Raw genomic sequence first — 15,119 nt, 5'->3', positions numbered from 1 at the left:
GTTTATTTTATAACCGTGTCTTATTACTCCCTAACCAGCAGGAATGGCTCCCAGTCCAGAGTTTGGCATGGACAAAATGAACCCTGCCCAGAAGATGAACAACAAGGTGGAAGGGACTCCCAAGCCTGAATCCAAAAAGGTAGAAATGGGTTTTTTCCTCCCCTTCCTCCTCCTCCGTCTGTATTAGTGTGAGTGTTCGTGTTGTTTTCTTATTCTCACCGTTTTTTTCGTCCTGTCATCTGTCCTGTAGAAGTCAAGCTCTTCCACCATCACCAACGAGAAGATCACTCGTCTGTACGAGCTTGGCCCAGAGCCTGAGAGGAAGATGTGGGTGGACCGATTCTTGGCTTTTGCCGAAGAGAAAGCCATGGGAATGAACAACCTCCCCGCCGTGGGCCGCAAGCCTCTCGACCTCTTCAGACTCTACGTTTCCGTCAAAGAGATCGGTGGCCTCACCCAGGTACGCTTGGACTTCACCCAAACGTTTCCTTCCTCCTGCTGCCTGTGATCCTACAGAGGAGAACAGGCAGCGCTGTGCTGTGGTGTTGTGTTCAGCTGTGTGTGAGCCTCTCCCTCCCCTCCGCCCACCAGGTGAACAAGAACAAGAAGTGGAGGGAACTGGCCACCAACCTGAACGTGGGCACGTCGAGCAGCGCGGCCAGTTCACTAAAGAAACAGTATATCCAGTGTTTGTACGCCTTCGAGTGCAAGATCGAGCGCGGCGAAGACCCACCCCCGGACATTTTCAACGCAGACGCCAAAAAGAACCAGCCTAAGATCCAGCCTCCCAGCCCAGGTGAGCATCGCTATCCTCCTAGATCTCATCAGCATTTCCCCTCGGTGCAAAACCGAGTTACACATCAAATTACACTCGTATGAAATGAATGAAAGCTTATTTCATTTTTCCCTCCGTCTCCCTTGGGTGCAGTGTGGTTTCCATGCAATTCATCACACACTCCCTCCCTCCCTCCCTCCCTCCTCTTGTTTGCCTCGCATCATCTCCCTATAAACTAGTAGATTTTATTGTATCCTATTAATTGCAATTTTAAAAGGCAATCTTACACCATCTTTTGTCGTCTCTCCGGTTGGGGCTTCATCAATCAGCGCTGCTTTGCTTTATAGGAGAAGCTGCTGCAAATGACGGCAGTTTAGCTGTAAGTCATCAAAGTGCACCGCGCTCTCCGGACACTTTCATGAGAGCGCCTCTTGGGGTCGGGGGGAGGGGTGGGGGGGCTCCCTGGCATTTCCACAGGGCAGGACGATCAGCTTGTCCTTTCAGACTCCCACCACGTTTGTTTTCCTTTTTGCCAACCCGGCCTCCATGCCAAATCTTTGAATGAACTGAGTGAAAGTTGGTGGATGAAATGTCATAATCCCAGTGAATAAACTTGGTCTGTGTGTGATTCCAGAGGTGAGTTAGGCAAAGGTGCTTCTGGGAGTTGCATTACAGCTCTGGTTCTCTTGTGTTTATTGCAGAAATCAGCCCATTTGTCTAAAGCTTGGGCTGCTATGAACCATAATCTGGTATCAATACTGATGTAGTATTTCTTCCAAAGTAAAGATATAAAACAGATTGTTGGCTGTATTCTGCTAGCTGTACCTGATTTGGATATCCTCCGTCCTGATGTGTGTCCAGATGTTTAAACAGCATTTTTAGTAGGAAAGGTCTGAGTCAGAACCAATTCTTGGTAAACAACCGTAGAGGGAAAGACAGGAGGTTCTGTTTAGAGTTTGATGTGTGTCTGTTGGTTGCGTTGCCCTGAGAAAGTGTTTATCGGTGCACGGATCCTTCTTGTGTGTTTACCAGCCGAGCCACACCAGGAGTCACCACGTGCTGCTTTGTCTGGCCAAGACTCGGGCTGCCAGCCACGGGGCGCTGAGTCAGCACCCGGGTGGAGTTACAGGAGACATCAGGGTGCCTGTCTGCTCCGTCAGGCTCATTAGTATGAAGGAAACGTGTGTTTGTGTGTGTGTGTGTGTAAGGGGGGGGGGGGAGTGAGGGGTGACTTGATGATAGTGATGTCGCCGTCAGTAGTTTGTCCTGGCTGCCTGGTGCCTTGCTGCCTGGCCCCAGGGCTACAGAGGCAAAGCTTCACTCTGGAGATTAGTGCTGAGCCAGAAATGATGAATGGGGGAAGCTTTGTGTGTATGTGTGTAAAAAGTCACACAACCCTACCCTCCCACCCTCCCGCCCTCCCGCCCCCCCTCCCTCTGTCTCGCTCTCTCACTCTCCCCCATGCTATTTTACTCCATCCTCATGAGATCCCCTCCCCCCTTCCCTCCCTTCATCTTCAGAGGGAAATCCCTGCCCAGGGGGAGGGGGAGGGGAGGGGGAGGGAGGGGGGGAGGGGAGGGGAGGGGGAGCCGCTCGGTGCATGTGTGAGAGTGAGAGGGTGATGTGAGAAAATGTGAATAAATGTGACCTGTCTATGACCCTGCTGTGTGTGTGTGTGTGTGTGTGTGTGTGTGTGTGTGCCAGTTTAATGAATGGGAACCTGTGAGTCATCAGACTGGCATTCTAATAGTGAGAAGTCCTGAGCTGAAGTTAAGGATGAACACCACTGTGCCACACACACATACATTCCACTGCACAAATACACCTCTAACGCACAAATACACAACAGGATTCCCTCAGTAGTTGTCTGCACAGGACAGTAATCTGCTGCTCTGTGTTTAGATTGTAGTTTGTCTGTGACTCCAAGAGTCACTGGTGCTCGGGGCTGAGGGCTGGCATGCGATGGTGAGCTTTTGGATTCAACATTTTTGCTGGCTGAGCACTCAAGCCAGCCAGCTTGATGCAAACTGTGTTCCTCTGTGCGCCACTTAATGGGATCTGGGATTGCCAAAACCAGCATGTGTTCCTGAAAGTCCCCAGCAGAGCTCAGCCCATCCACCAGACTATCCCGGGAACTCGCTATCGGCTCCTCCAGTCACTCCTGGAGGGAAGGGGAGCAGGGGATGTTCTCTGAGTTCTTGAGTCTTTGAATATTACACGCCGGAGGACAGGGCGCTTGTTTTCCTCTTCTTGCTTTGTGCCCTGAGTGTCTTGATGCTCTTGCTTTGCAGCTGGATCTGGATCGCTCCAAGGCCCCCAGACTCCCCAGTCCACAAGTAGTTCCATGGCAGAAGGGGGAGACCTGAAGCCCCCGACCCCAGCCTCCACCCCTCACACACAGATGCCCCCCATGCCTGGTGTCAGGTATGAGATGCATGAACATATAGACGCATGCATACACTACTCACCCAAACTGTTGGAGCCCTGGGTGGATTTTTTTCCTAACACGACCTTTGCCCTCCTGTAGGAGTAGTGTTAACCTGCAGGACCCTTTTGCTGATGGTGGAGATCCAGCATTTGCAAGAAGGAACGCCATGACTCCAAACTCTCAGGGCTACCAACCCGGGATGGGTGGTCCAGAGATGATGGGTCGGATGGGTCCGGGTCCCTACGAGTCCAGCAAGGACCCCTTTGGTGGCATGAGGAAAGGTGAGCGCCGGCTTAACCGTAAGCTTGCACGCTACGAAGCCTCATTCAGAGCTGAAACTAAGAATATTGTGTCTTTATGTGTTGTTTAGCCGGAGAGCAGTTCATGAGCCCCGGGCCCAACAGTGGGATGGGAGAGCAGTACAACAGAGGAGCCCCGGGCCCCATGGGCAACATGCAGATGGGCCAGAGACAACAGTACCCGTACGGATATGAACGCAGGTAAAGGCCACTTCCTGTTATCAGCACGATGAGTGAATCCTCTTCTCTGTGCCAACGTTACATGGTCTTTACCGTAGTATGACACTGATGAGGAGTGTTTGTTGTGATTACAGACCGGAGCCAGGCATGGGCCCTGAAGGCAGCATGGGACCAGGAGCTCCTCAGCCCAACCTGATGCCCTCTGGAGCCGACACAGGGATGTACTCGCCCAGCCGCCCTCCGCCACAGCAACGGTGAGCAGAGCCCCGTGATTGGTCTGTGTGATGACCAAAGGAAGGAGCCTGTTGTTTTAGAGATGTTAGGGCCAATAGGAGGAGACTGAACAAGTGTAGAAGGATCAGGACTCCATGAGTGGATTGCATCACACTTCACTGAAAACTTAAGAAATGAAAAACATTGACAACAACATTTTCCTTTTGTTATTGTTTACAGCCATGAACCCTTTGCCAATCAGTACCCTGGCCAAGGAGCTCCCCCTGGTGGCCCGTACCCAAATCAGCAGCCAGGGATGTATCCACAGCAGCAGCCGGTAAGAACATTTTGTTCACTGGTGGCAGCGTTCCCATTCCTGCTCCACTGTCCTCTGTAACGTCTCAGTCCATTCACTCAGACTGCAAAGATGAAGACAAACCATTTATTTATGGTGTTTTGTGCTTGTTTCAGGATTACTACATCTAATTAGATAAACGTTATGATGGTATGAACCTAATCTGATGCTGACTGTTCTCTGCTGACAGAACTACAAGCGTCCTGTGGATGGAAGCTACGGGCCTCCTGCCAAGAGACACGAGGGGGAAATATACAACGTCTCTTACAGCGGGCAGCAGCAGCCTGGACCCCAGCCCTCGGGTCCCCAGGGCCAACAAGACATGTATAATCAGTACAACGCATACCCCGGGGGCGACCGCAGACCACCGGGCCCACAGAACCAGTTCCCTTTCCCTTTTGTCCGTGAGCGAGGCCCAGCAGGCGCAGGGCCCAATTCCCAGTCTCCCATGCCCCCCCAGATGATCGGGAGCCCTATGCCTTCAGGTCCCGACGGCCCTCAGGGTCCTATGTGGCAGGGCCGGAACGAGATGGGCTATCCCAACTATCCCAACCGACAGGGACCTCCCGTACCGGGCCAGGGCCCCGGCTACCACGGCATGAACCGCTCAGAAGAGATGATGCCGTCAGACCAGCGCATGAACCACGAGGGTCAGTGGCCCGGACACGTCAACCAGCGGCAGCCCTTTGGTCCCGGCGGCACCGGACCGCCCATGTCCCGGCCCCTGCCGTCCAACTACCAGACCGCCCAAAACCACATTCCCCAGGTGTCCAGCCCGGCGCCCATGCCCCGGCCCATGGAGAGCAGGACGTCGCCCAGCAAGTCCCCCTACATGCATCCGGCCAACAAGATGCAGAAAGCCGGACCCCCGGTGCCGGCCTCCCACATCGGCCAGGCCCTGGTACAGCCCCCTTTGATCAGGAGAGATGTGGCCTTCCCTCCCGGCTCAGTGGAAGCCTCACAGCCCCACCTCAAGCCTCGCAAACGGCTCACCATGAAAGACATCGGTACGGATCCTCATCCAGTCACACACGAGACGCAGATCACTGACACGGCATCGAATATAAACATGAGTGATTATTGGTAACTAGGAAAGGAGAGGAAGGGCTGTATGGGATAATGAGGTCACAGGTCAAAGGTCACATGTACATGGAATGTTAGATCATGAATTGTTAAGTTTGAGTGAGAGTTGAAGTGGTTGAACACTCTGCTGTCTTTATTCTTCTGTATTCTGATGACTCTCATGATTCAAAGTGAATGTGTGTGTGTGTATAAATGCTGATTTGGTTGAAGTTTAGATGAAAGTGCTTAAACTCCACGACGTGTTCAAGTTTGCTCTAATCGCTCCTGTAACATTGCCAAAGTTCTGTCGGCTCCTCTTCCTGCCTCAATGACTCAAAGACCGGCTGCCCCGGCTGCCCTGGTTTAGGAAAACGTTAACAGACACAACAGATAGTAAAGTAAACGATCACGCCGGCGTCCCTCAGTCCTTCATATTCACCCTGTTTCTCTCCTCTCACAGGTACTCCTGAGGCTTGGAGAGTAATGATGTCTCTTAAGTCAGGCTTACTGGCTGAGAGCACCTGGGCCCTGGACACCATTAACATTTTACTATATGATGACAATAGCATTTCTACTTTTAACCTCTGCCAGGTAATTTCCACAAACCCATATCGCTCCTCTGCACAGTAATCAGTGCTGCTCAGGGTTCCTGCACACATCTCTCTTCTGATAACCATCTTGTTTTGTCTCTCAGCTGCCTGGGTTTCTGGAGCTGGTGGTTGAATACTTCAGGCGCTGCCTCATTGAGATCTTTGGCATCTTAAAGGAGTATGAAGTAGGAGATACCGGCCAACGCACCCTCATAGACCCCGACGCCGCCGCTGCCGCCGCTGACGACTCTGATGATGAGATCCCAATGTCTGAGGCAGAGGACATGGACACGGAGGAGGAAGAGGAGGATGAGGAGGTAGAGGAAACCAAGGTTAACCCCGACTCCTCGTCTGTGGTCCAGGTGAAACAGGAGGAGGAGGACGACGACTGCTCCCAGAAAGACAAGACTTCAGACGACGAAGAGGAGGAGAAAGAAGGCGGGGCCTCTTCTGTCAAGGAACCTAGTACCTCTACCTCAGGGTCTGCACAGGACCCCAGCCATCCCTCAGAGAAACCCAAACAGGCCAGCAAGTTTGACAAACTCCCCGTCAAGGTGGTGCGGAAGAAGAACCCCTTCCTCTTGAACCACTCGTCAAAGTTTGGCCGGCGGCAGAGCTTTGACAGCGGCTTGATACACTGGAGCATCGGTGGCGGCGACACGACCGAACATATCCAGACGCACTTTGAGAGCCAGATGGACCTTCTCAAGCTGAGGAAACCCACGCCAGCAGCCGCGGAGAGCCGCAAGAAGATCCAGATCCCCGACGCGGCGGCAGAAATCGCAGAGTCCAAGTCCAAGCCAAATAGAGAAGATAAGGCTCGGCAACAACCGCAGTCTGCTGAGTCTCAGAAGTCTCCCACAGAGAGATCCCCTCCAGCTCTTCCCATCGGCGCACCGGTCACCGCCACCATTGACGACGTGCTGTCCGCCCGCCCCGGCTCGGTCACGGAGGAAGTGGTCCGAGGCGGCGCCGAGGAGCAGAAGGAGAACGGCAAGTATCTGTTCAGCATCAACCCGGAGCTGCAGAGTCGCCGCAACATCAAGATCCTGGAGGACGAGCCTCACAGCAAGGACGAGACGCCGCTCAGCACTCTGTCCGACTGGCAGGACTCTCTGGCGCGACGCTGCATCTGCGTCTCCAACATCGTGCGCAGCCTCTCCTTCGTCCCCGGCAACGACCAGGAGATGTCCAAACACCCGGGGCTCCTGCTGCTGCTGGGCCGCCTGGTGCTGCTCCACCACAGGCACCCCGAACGCAAACAGGCGCCCGTCACCTACGAGAAGGAGGAAGAGGAGGACGAGGGCGTGAGCTGTGAAAGAGACGAGTGGTGGTGGGACTGTCTGGAGGTTTTACGGGAGAACTGCCTGGTCACCCTGGCGAACATCTCAGGCCAGCTGGACCTGTCCATCTACCCGGAGAGTATATGTCTGCCGCTGCTGGACGGGCTGCTCCACTGGGCCGTCTGCCCGTCGGCCGAGGCTCTGGACCCTTTTCCCACGCTGGGGCCCCACGGCTCCCTTTCCCCCCAGAGACTGGTCCTCGAGACCCTCAGCAAGCTCAGCATCCAGGACAACAACGTCGACCTCATCCTCGCCACGCCGCCGTTCAGCCGCTTGGAGAAGCTCTACGGCTCGCTGGTGCGCCTGGTCGGCGAGCGCAAAGTGGCCGTCTGCCGGGAAATGGCGGTGGTGCTGTTGGCGAACTTGGCCCAGGGCGACAGCCTGGCGGCCCGGGCGATCGCCGTGCAGAAAGCCAGCGTGGGAAACCTGCTGGGCTTCTTGGAAGACAGCTTAGCGGCCACGCAGTACCAGCAGAGCCAGAGCTCCCTGCTACAAATGCAGGGCGCTCACCACTTTGAGCCCACCAGCGTGGACATGATGCGGCGGGCGGCCCGGGCCCTGCACGCCCTGGCCAAGGTGGAGGAGAACCACTCGGAGTTCACTTTGTACGAGTCGCGGCTACTGGACATCTCAGTGTCCCCCCTTATGAACTCTCTGGTGTCCCAGGTCATCTGTGACGTACTGTTTCTGATCGGCCAGTCATGACAGCCGTGGGGGGGTTTCAGCTCTGCCTCTGTCCGTTCCCCCTCACCCTTTTTTGTTTTTTGTGTGTCTGTTGCGTGCGAGTGAAGAGAACTAAGAGCAAAACTGACTGTCCTTTTTTTTAATTTATGCAAAATCACCTCGGATTCCACTGTCTTCTTTCTACCCCCTCCCCCCTCCCCCCCTGCTTCTCACTAAAGGAAGGAAAATCATGAAGTAGCTGTGGATTTTAAAAAGTCCGACCCGACCCGAGAGAGATTGCTGGCCAGCAGAGCAGCTTGGGGCCTCAGTCATAGGAGCCAGAGCGCCGCCCGGCAGAAAGAACTTGTTTTTTAATGAAAAGATAAAAAAATCTTCAGAAAAAAAAAGAAAACAAACAGAAAAAACAAACTGTAACCAAAGTTTGCTGTCTTCTTTCACAGCGAGTTTGGAGATCCATGTGCTCGCTTCCTCCCTGGGGGGGGGGAGGGGGGAGGGGGGAGGGGGAGGGGTCTGCGGGGGGGGGGGGGGGGGGGGGGGGGGAGAGGAGGGAGGAGGGCACGGACTCAACACAACATCCTGGTTCATGTTTGGAGGCTAGAACAGACTCATGGACTCTGGTGTGGTATATTTGCTGTCATTTGGATTCTCTATACTGGGCCCACACAGGAGGAACCACACCACGGCTGTGAGCGGACGTCTGTCCTGGGAGGCCCGTGCAGTAGATTGTAGAACTTTTTTCTGTACTGTACACCTTAAAGAACTGTAAACATACTGTAATAATACTGTTTCACACTGAGAAGCGCTGGCTTGGCAGCAAAACTGTAGTTTTTAAAAACGATTTTAGTTCATGTTGAGAGAGAAAAACGGCTTTCCCCCCAAAGTATGGTGAACCTACAACACCCCGACCTCTTTGTCCCTCGATTGTATGACTTGACCCTTATATAAAAGTCACCTCTTAGGACTGGTCCTCAACTCTAGATGCAGTCCAAGCTGCAGTGTATATATGATGTACATTACACTTCTCTCTCTCTCTCTCTCTCTTTCTCCACTTCTGTTGCTCTTCACCATTTTTAATCTTTAACGATTCACACATTCTGATTCTCTCCCCCGCATCAAAGTACGGCCGTGGGATGACCTGAGCGCCGCCCCCTCCCCTCCCCCCTCCCCTCTCAGCCTGCTCGTGTCTCCTGCGCTCCACAGGGGGGGGGGGGAGGGGGAGAGAGGGGGGGAGGGATTTTAGCTGCTGTCCAAACGCCACCCCAACTTTACACACTTCAACTTTCAGTTTGTCTCCAGTCTGGGTGTAGAAAGAGCGACGACATCACCGTTCCATCTGCAGTTCCACCTGAGCTCCTTCATAAAGAAAACTCCACCATGATGAAGAAACCATTTGAGTTTTTGTTTCTTTTGTTTCTTTTTTTTTTCCTCCAGTGATGCGGATTCTGCATATTTGTATTTCAGATGATGTAGCTAAACTTGATGTAAATTCCTCTTTTTTTCCCCTTTTTTTGGCTTAATGAATATCATTTATTCAGTATGAAATCTTTATACTATATGTTCCACGTGTTAAGAATAAATGTACATTAAATCTTCGTAAGACGTTTGCTGTGGATTTATTCATTATTCATTTCTCTCTCTCTCTGTCTCTCTCTCTCTGTCTCTCTCTGTCTCTCTGTCTCTCTCTCTCTCTCTCTGGTCTGGTCTGGGTTCAGAGCTTCATGTTGAGGTTCAGTCTGAAGCTGCTTCACACCGACCCTGACCTGCACGACTTCCTGCTTTTTCCTGATGAATGTGATGTTTTTATATCCTGTAGGTGTTCAGGACTTTAAGGAAGCAATGATGGAGATACTTTTACACACACACACACACACACACACTTATCCTGTTGAGCCAAACAGCAGAGAACACCAACCACCAGCTTCTCTCCCTGAGCTCCAGAGGGCTGAAGTTGCTCCACCTGCTCTCTCTTTGGTCCTGGAGGCTTTATCTAAACATCTAAACCTTCTACAGCGTGAGCTCACTGTAGAGTTCTCTTCTCTCCTTTGGGCGATCGACAGAGACCGAGAGAGAGATTGAAGACTGTTCAGATCTTCTGTTACGAGGTTAGAGACGTCTGGACTCTTTTAACAGTGAGCTCCTCCAATTAGAAACAGTAACATTTTACAGTGGACCGTTAGGTTTTATTTAACATTTAGGTTTTCATTGCTCCTCACAGTTTAATAGGAGGAGCTTCACTGTAAAGAGAGTCAGGACTTTAGAACCTTCTGCCAGCTCAGGTTTGTTGATTGTTATGATCAATGTCTTCATGTTTGTTAATCAGCCTCTGCTTCGTCCCCCCGGCAACCATCAGGAGACCACCAGAGTCCACCACAGGCACCCGTCACTCAGGAGGAGGAGGAGGAAGAGGGCGTGAGCTGTGTCTTACTGTGTCACAGGAGAACTGTCTGCTCTGTGTCCAACTCAACCTAAAGGATCTATAGATGAGTGAGTGTTTCCACCCAGTGTGATCGCTGCTTTACTTCCTCCTCCACAGATCTTTACAAACATCCCTGGATGATGTAATGAATGGAAAGAGATGAGTGCAGTTGTTTCCAGACATGCAATTAACATCCCAGCATGCTCTGGGGCAGGCAGGTAGACAAACGCCGAGCTGAGCTGAGCCTGATCAGGATAACGAGAGGAGAAGATGCAGGTGATGTTGAGTGAAGGTTCATTAATAGGGGCTGAGATGGCAGCAGAACAACAAGAGACACTGAAGTCACATCTGCATGTAGATCAGTGGACAGGGAGGGAAGTGATGGAGGAAGGAGGAGCTTAGATGAGCGGTGGTGACCATGTGACCTGTAAGAGATAAGAGCAGTCATCTGTGACATGGGAACATAATGTAGCTGGGTTGTATGTATGGAGCCCTCATTACTGCCTTACTGACACGGTGTGGGTCCATCTCTGCCTGTAAGAGGTCAAGGGTCACACAAGATGAATACAAGCTTGTTCTGACTCCTGTGATGACATCATCAGCAGGAGGGGTCAGTGAATGGTCCCAGTATGAAAATGATGACACTCACCAGTTTGAGAACCCAGCTGAAGACGACTGAAGCTCTCTGCTGCCATCATCATCATCATCATCATCATGTGGTTTCCTTTAGGGTGAAGCTGTGTGTGACATCGCTCCACTCACACAATCACCAGGGTCCACTGATCTGAGACTAAGACACTTTTTTAAATTGTTTTTTCTCTTTAATTCGTCATCCTTTCCTTCCTGTCTGACTCTGTGAGTCCTAAAATAACTCTTCTGAGTCATGATGATGAAGATGATGATGATGATGGCTGTGCTTTTATTTTCTGTGCCACTAACGCTCTCTACAGGTCATTGGCTCAAATTGACACAGTGGTACAGGCAACAGAAGAGAAGAGGGAGGGGGGAGGGGTGGTGATCACTCAGCGTGCACAACAATGCTGTATTTTACATGTGAACATGGTGAAAATGCTGAAATTGCAAAAACAGAAATGAAAGACTCAAACAGGCCTGAAGGATCTTTTATAGGAGGATTCATTAATGTGAGAATGTACTGTGGAATTTATTAAATGAAAAGCATTTGTTAAACATTTTAAGTCGTGAAATCTTTGAAATCTGACTTATAAAAGGACGTTCTTCACCCTACGAGGGTCTCAGGTTCACTCAGAACTGTGATGAATGTGTGTGAGTCAAAACCATGAGAAGAATGTGCATCGAAACCTGTCAGCACGATGTGAGAATCAAATGCAGGTGACCTCTGACCCTCCGACCACCTGCCTGCCTAAAGCTTGATTGAAACTCCCTCATCTATGCAAATCTGCAGCGACTCCAATTCACGCCGGCACCTGAGCGGCTCGTCCAGGCCCGGAGACATCTGTCACGGATTTCCTCCGAGCCGTGACAGACAGACAGTCGTGACAGCACACGGCGAGCCGGCGCTGCCAAAGATTTTTCATGTCTCTACAGAGATTCTCAAGCCGTTATAATCGCATCAACAAATCTTTCCAAAGCTCCGCCATCCCTCCACCCCCTCAGCTAGAGAGAGGGCCAACAATCTCTCCACAGCCCTGCTCACTGAGGGAAGTGTGTGTGTGTGTGTGTGTGTGTGTGTGTGTGTGTGTGTGTGTGTGTGTGTGTGTGTGTGTGTGTGTGTGTGTGTGTGTGTGTGTGTGTGTGTGTGTGTGTGTGTGTGTGTGTGTGTGTGTGTGTGTGCAAACTATTCACCCGAAAACTGTCACCATCTATTGACTCACATTGATCTCAGCAGTTCAGTCACACTTGGGGACATGCAGCATTTTCCTCCAACACAAAATTATAATTGTATTTTAAATAAAAACTAGCAGGATTAAATATTAATTGGATCTAAATTCATGACTTCCCTGCAGCCGAGGCCTCTGATGTCTGTGCTGGAGGAGATGGTGAGACTTCATGTGTCGCTCGCATGTTTGTTACGTACATTTAGTCTTATTCGCAGTTTGTGTGTAAGCAGGCAGAGCTTGTTATCTGAACGCATAACGCCCTCACGTGGACAAAATGGCGAAGTACACTCAGTCAGCAATACAGGTGAAACGAGATGTTCAATCTTTTTTCATTGTCTTTATAAAAAGTGTTTTACTGCGTTGCTGCCACGCGCTTTGAGTTGCATCAGTGTCTGAAGGCTGCGATACTAATAAAAGTGCGTTGTAATTTGCAGTAACGATAAAGAAAAGGCAGAAATCACCTCGTATAAAAGCTCTTCGGCGCTCCGTGGGCCCTTTTTTCGCACCCAAAGCATTCTTGTTGGGTGGGAAGATGGTGATACTAATCTACTGAATGCGTTCATTAATGATATAACGCGTCAATACCACAACATGCTATGATGTCATTTGTCCAGCAGAAGGCCGCAGAAGTAAAGCACCAGAGGAGTCCAGCCCACACACACACACTGACTGTCCCAGTTTGTAGAGGAACCAGCAAAGCAATGTGACAAACCAGGTAAATACAATCCGATTGTAGATTTTAACCACCAATATATTAACAGGTTGATGAAGCTTTTGTCCTTCATGCCCTCTGCGCCAGGTCGGAGTCCATGGATCACCGAGCTTCAACCACAGGGTCCTCACCTGAGACACCTCCAGGTATGTGAGCCTCATTACAGCCAGCGGGACACTATACTTAAATCATTATGTCATCTAATGAACTCTGGGACCTTCACAGCGTAGAGCAACATGAACCGGACAGTGAACAGATTCAGGAGCCTCCAATGTACAAATGTAGCTGAAGCATTCCGGTTTACTGAAATAGGAACGTGGAAGAATCAAACTTCTCCCCTGTTAAGAGCCTTTTAGTTTAACGCCTCTGCAGTTCACACATTTTGACGCTAGGTGGCACCAAATCCACATTTTTAGATCCAAACCTTCACCACCGAGTCCAACCACACACACACACACGAGCGCCAAGACAGATTCACATTTAAATCACTTTATTTCAAAACACTATCGTTGAACATTTGCTGCACCTGAAGGAGGAAACACAAGTTTAGAGATGAGACAAGCACACAAACAACCCGTGATCAATCTGAGCTCCTCCCCTTACCTGTCCTCTACCTGCCCTTCACCCTGATCCACTTGCTTTGTGGATGCACCGCCTGGCTTTTGGGAGGAAGAGCCGTCTGCCGCTCCTGCTGGTACGGCTGTGCCTGTCGACGCTGCGGCGAGGCGGTTGCGTAGCTCAGCGGCGGCCTCTCCATGCTCGCGTCATGCGGCGGCCGACTGAGCCTCCGGATGGGGGTGCCACCAAAATGCTGAGGGATGTTGTAGGTCTTAGTCGGGGCAAAGCGCTGACCCGAGGTTCTCCCACTCGGGTGATGGACTTGACTGTAGGCAGGGAGCGAGCGAGCCTCTTGGTTCTGACCCGCGCTGGCCCAAGTTGGTTGGCTTGACCTGGGAGACAGTTCCTGGTCAGGCGACAGGTAGTTCACCCTCTGGTCTGCAGGGACCCTCAGACTGTGAGACGGGCTGGAACTCCACTGGTTTGAAATCGACGCGGGCCTGTAGTTTCCTGCGTTTGCTTCTTGAGTGTAGACATAAGGGGCGGGCCTCTTTGTGGGACGCCGTAAAGGAACCTTTCTACCCCGGACGGTGGCCGATGTTGCCATCTGTATGCTGGGTTGTTGACGTGGCCCCTTGTTGCCTCCAGTGAGCAGCTGAGGCCTCACTTCAGCAGCAGCAGAGCCTCTCTGAGCTCCTTGTGCCCACATGGCTGCACTCTGCCTGTGTGCTGGTCTCTGGGCAGCAGACGGAGCGCTGGGCGGCCTCTGAGCAGTCAGGCCGGAGGGAGGCTTGTAGTAGTAACTTCCCCTAGAAGGACTCGTTAGGGAGGAAGTGCCGCCTGAAGCGTAGGGGCCAGTAGGCTGTGTCGCTTGTGCAGCCGGCTGCGGTCTCACCTCCTGATAGACGGCCTTCCTCTTGTCGGCAGCAGCACTTTGGGAGTCTTGCTTGTACTTGGACACTGAACTGGCACTTGCAATAGCAGAGGAAATACTAAAGGGCCGCCGATCATAAACCTGATAAGAGCTGGACCACCGGCTGGGATTCACCGAGGCGGCGCTCTGAGCCAAGCGGGCCGGGGGCGAGCCGCTCTGAGGCGCCTGAGCCAGCCTGTACCTGCTGCTGGGGCCTCCCTGGCTGTGAGCAGTGTGTGTGTGAGCGCTCTGAGGAGGGGCTGAGGCTCGTCTGAACTGATCCTGGGGGTAACTGCCTCCAACATGAGCCGCTCCACTCTCTTGTTGTGAAAAGCCAACATATTGTCTGTCACTGTGGCTTCGGGGACCAAAGAGTTCAGCTGCAGACAGAGAAAGTGTTCAATCACAGAGGGCATAACAGGAAGTGACAGTAATATTTCCCCTTCACTCACCTTTTGGTTCCCTGAGACAGTTTACATGTTCTGCTAGTACGACCAAGCAAACCAGCACGCTCCTGCACACAACACACACACACACACACCAGGTTAAAGGAAACTGAGGCAGAAGCTCCAGACTCAAACACAGGAGGAGGAAACATCAGCGAGCTCACCCCAAATGAATTCCACGAGCCATCAGTTCTGTGTGCAGCAGTCTGGACAAAGCGATCTCAGCCCAAAGCCCCCAGCCAACCTGAAGCTTCTCGCTCTACGTGTGTGTGCGTGTGCGTGTGTG

General features: G+C 51.8%; 1 protein-coding gene and 1 long non-coding RNA gene across 5 annotated transcripts in view; one reads left to right on the top strand and one right to left on the bottom strand.

The window, feature by feature from the left end:
- The window catches only part of arid1ab (AT-rich interactive domain 1Ab), a 43,096-nt gene extending 34,670 nt beyond the window's left edge, over positions 1 to 8,426 (top strand). For 3 of the 4 annotated variants that reach the window (XM_076171528.1, XM_076171527.1, XM_076171525.1), the window contains 11 exons: positions 39 to 139; positions 251 to 460; positions 592 to 796; positions 3,067 to 3,199; positions 3,303 to 3,484; positions 3,574 to 3,703; positions 3,817 to 3,936; positions 4,136 to 4,232; positions 4,441 to 5,257; positions 5,773 to 5,903; positions 6,007 to 8,426. In XM_076171528.1, the coding sequence (XP_076027643.1) occupies positions 39 to 139; positions 251 to 460; positions 592 to 796; positions 3,067 to 3,199; positions 3,303 to 3,484; positions 3,574 to 3,703; positions 3,817 to 3,936; positions 4,136 to 4,232; positions 4,441 to 5,257; positions 5,773 to 5,903; positions 6,007 to 7,950 (4,070 nt within the window). In that variant the 3' untranslated portion in view covers positions 7,951 to 8,426. The remainder of the gene's footprint in view (positions 1 to 38; positions 140 to 250; positions 461 to 591; positions 797 to 3,066; positions 3,200 to 3,302; positions 3,485 to 3,573; positions 3,704 to 3,816; positions 3,937 to 4,135; positions 4,233 to 4,440; positions 5,258 to 5,772; positions 5,904 to 6,006) is intronic. The other variant, XM_076171526.1, reaches the window with a different exon arrangement.
- Positions 8,427 to 14,614: 6,188 nt separating this feature from the next.
- Positions 14,615 to 15,088, bottom strand: LOC143016966 (uncharacterized). Its single transcript, XR_012965573.1, has 3 exons — positions 14,998 to 15,088; positions 14,840 to 14,901; positions 14,615 to 14,767 (listed from the first exon to the last, which is right to left on the bottom strand). It is a non-coding gene; the product is annotated as an uncharacterized LOC143016966 (long non-coding RNA).
- Between the last annotated feature and the right edge of the window lie 31 nt (positions 15,089 to 15,119).

This window comes from Genypterus blacodes, unplaced genomic scaffold (assembly GCF_046128005.1).
Source record: "Genypterus blacodes isolate CSIRO-AG114 ecotype Tasmania unplaced genomic scaffold, CSIRO-AGI_Gbla_v1 ptg000258l_1, whole genome shotgun sequence".
In the NCBI taxonomy this organism is placed as follows: domain Eukaryota; kingdom Metazoa; phylum Chordata; class Actinopteri; order Ophidiiformes; family Ophidiidae; genus Genypterus; species Genypterus blacodes.
This window is presented reverse-complemented; position numbering and strand designations above follow the sequence as displayed.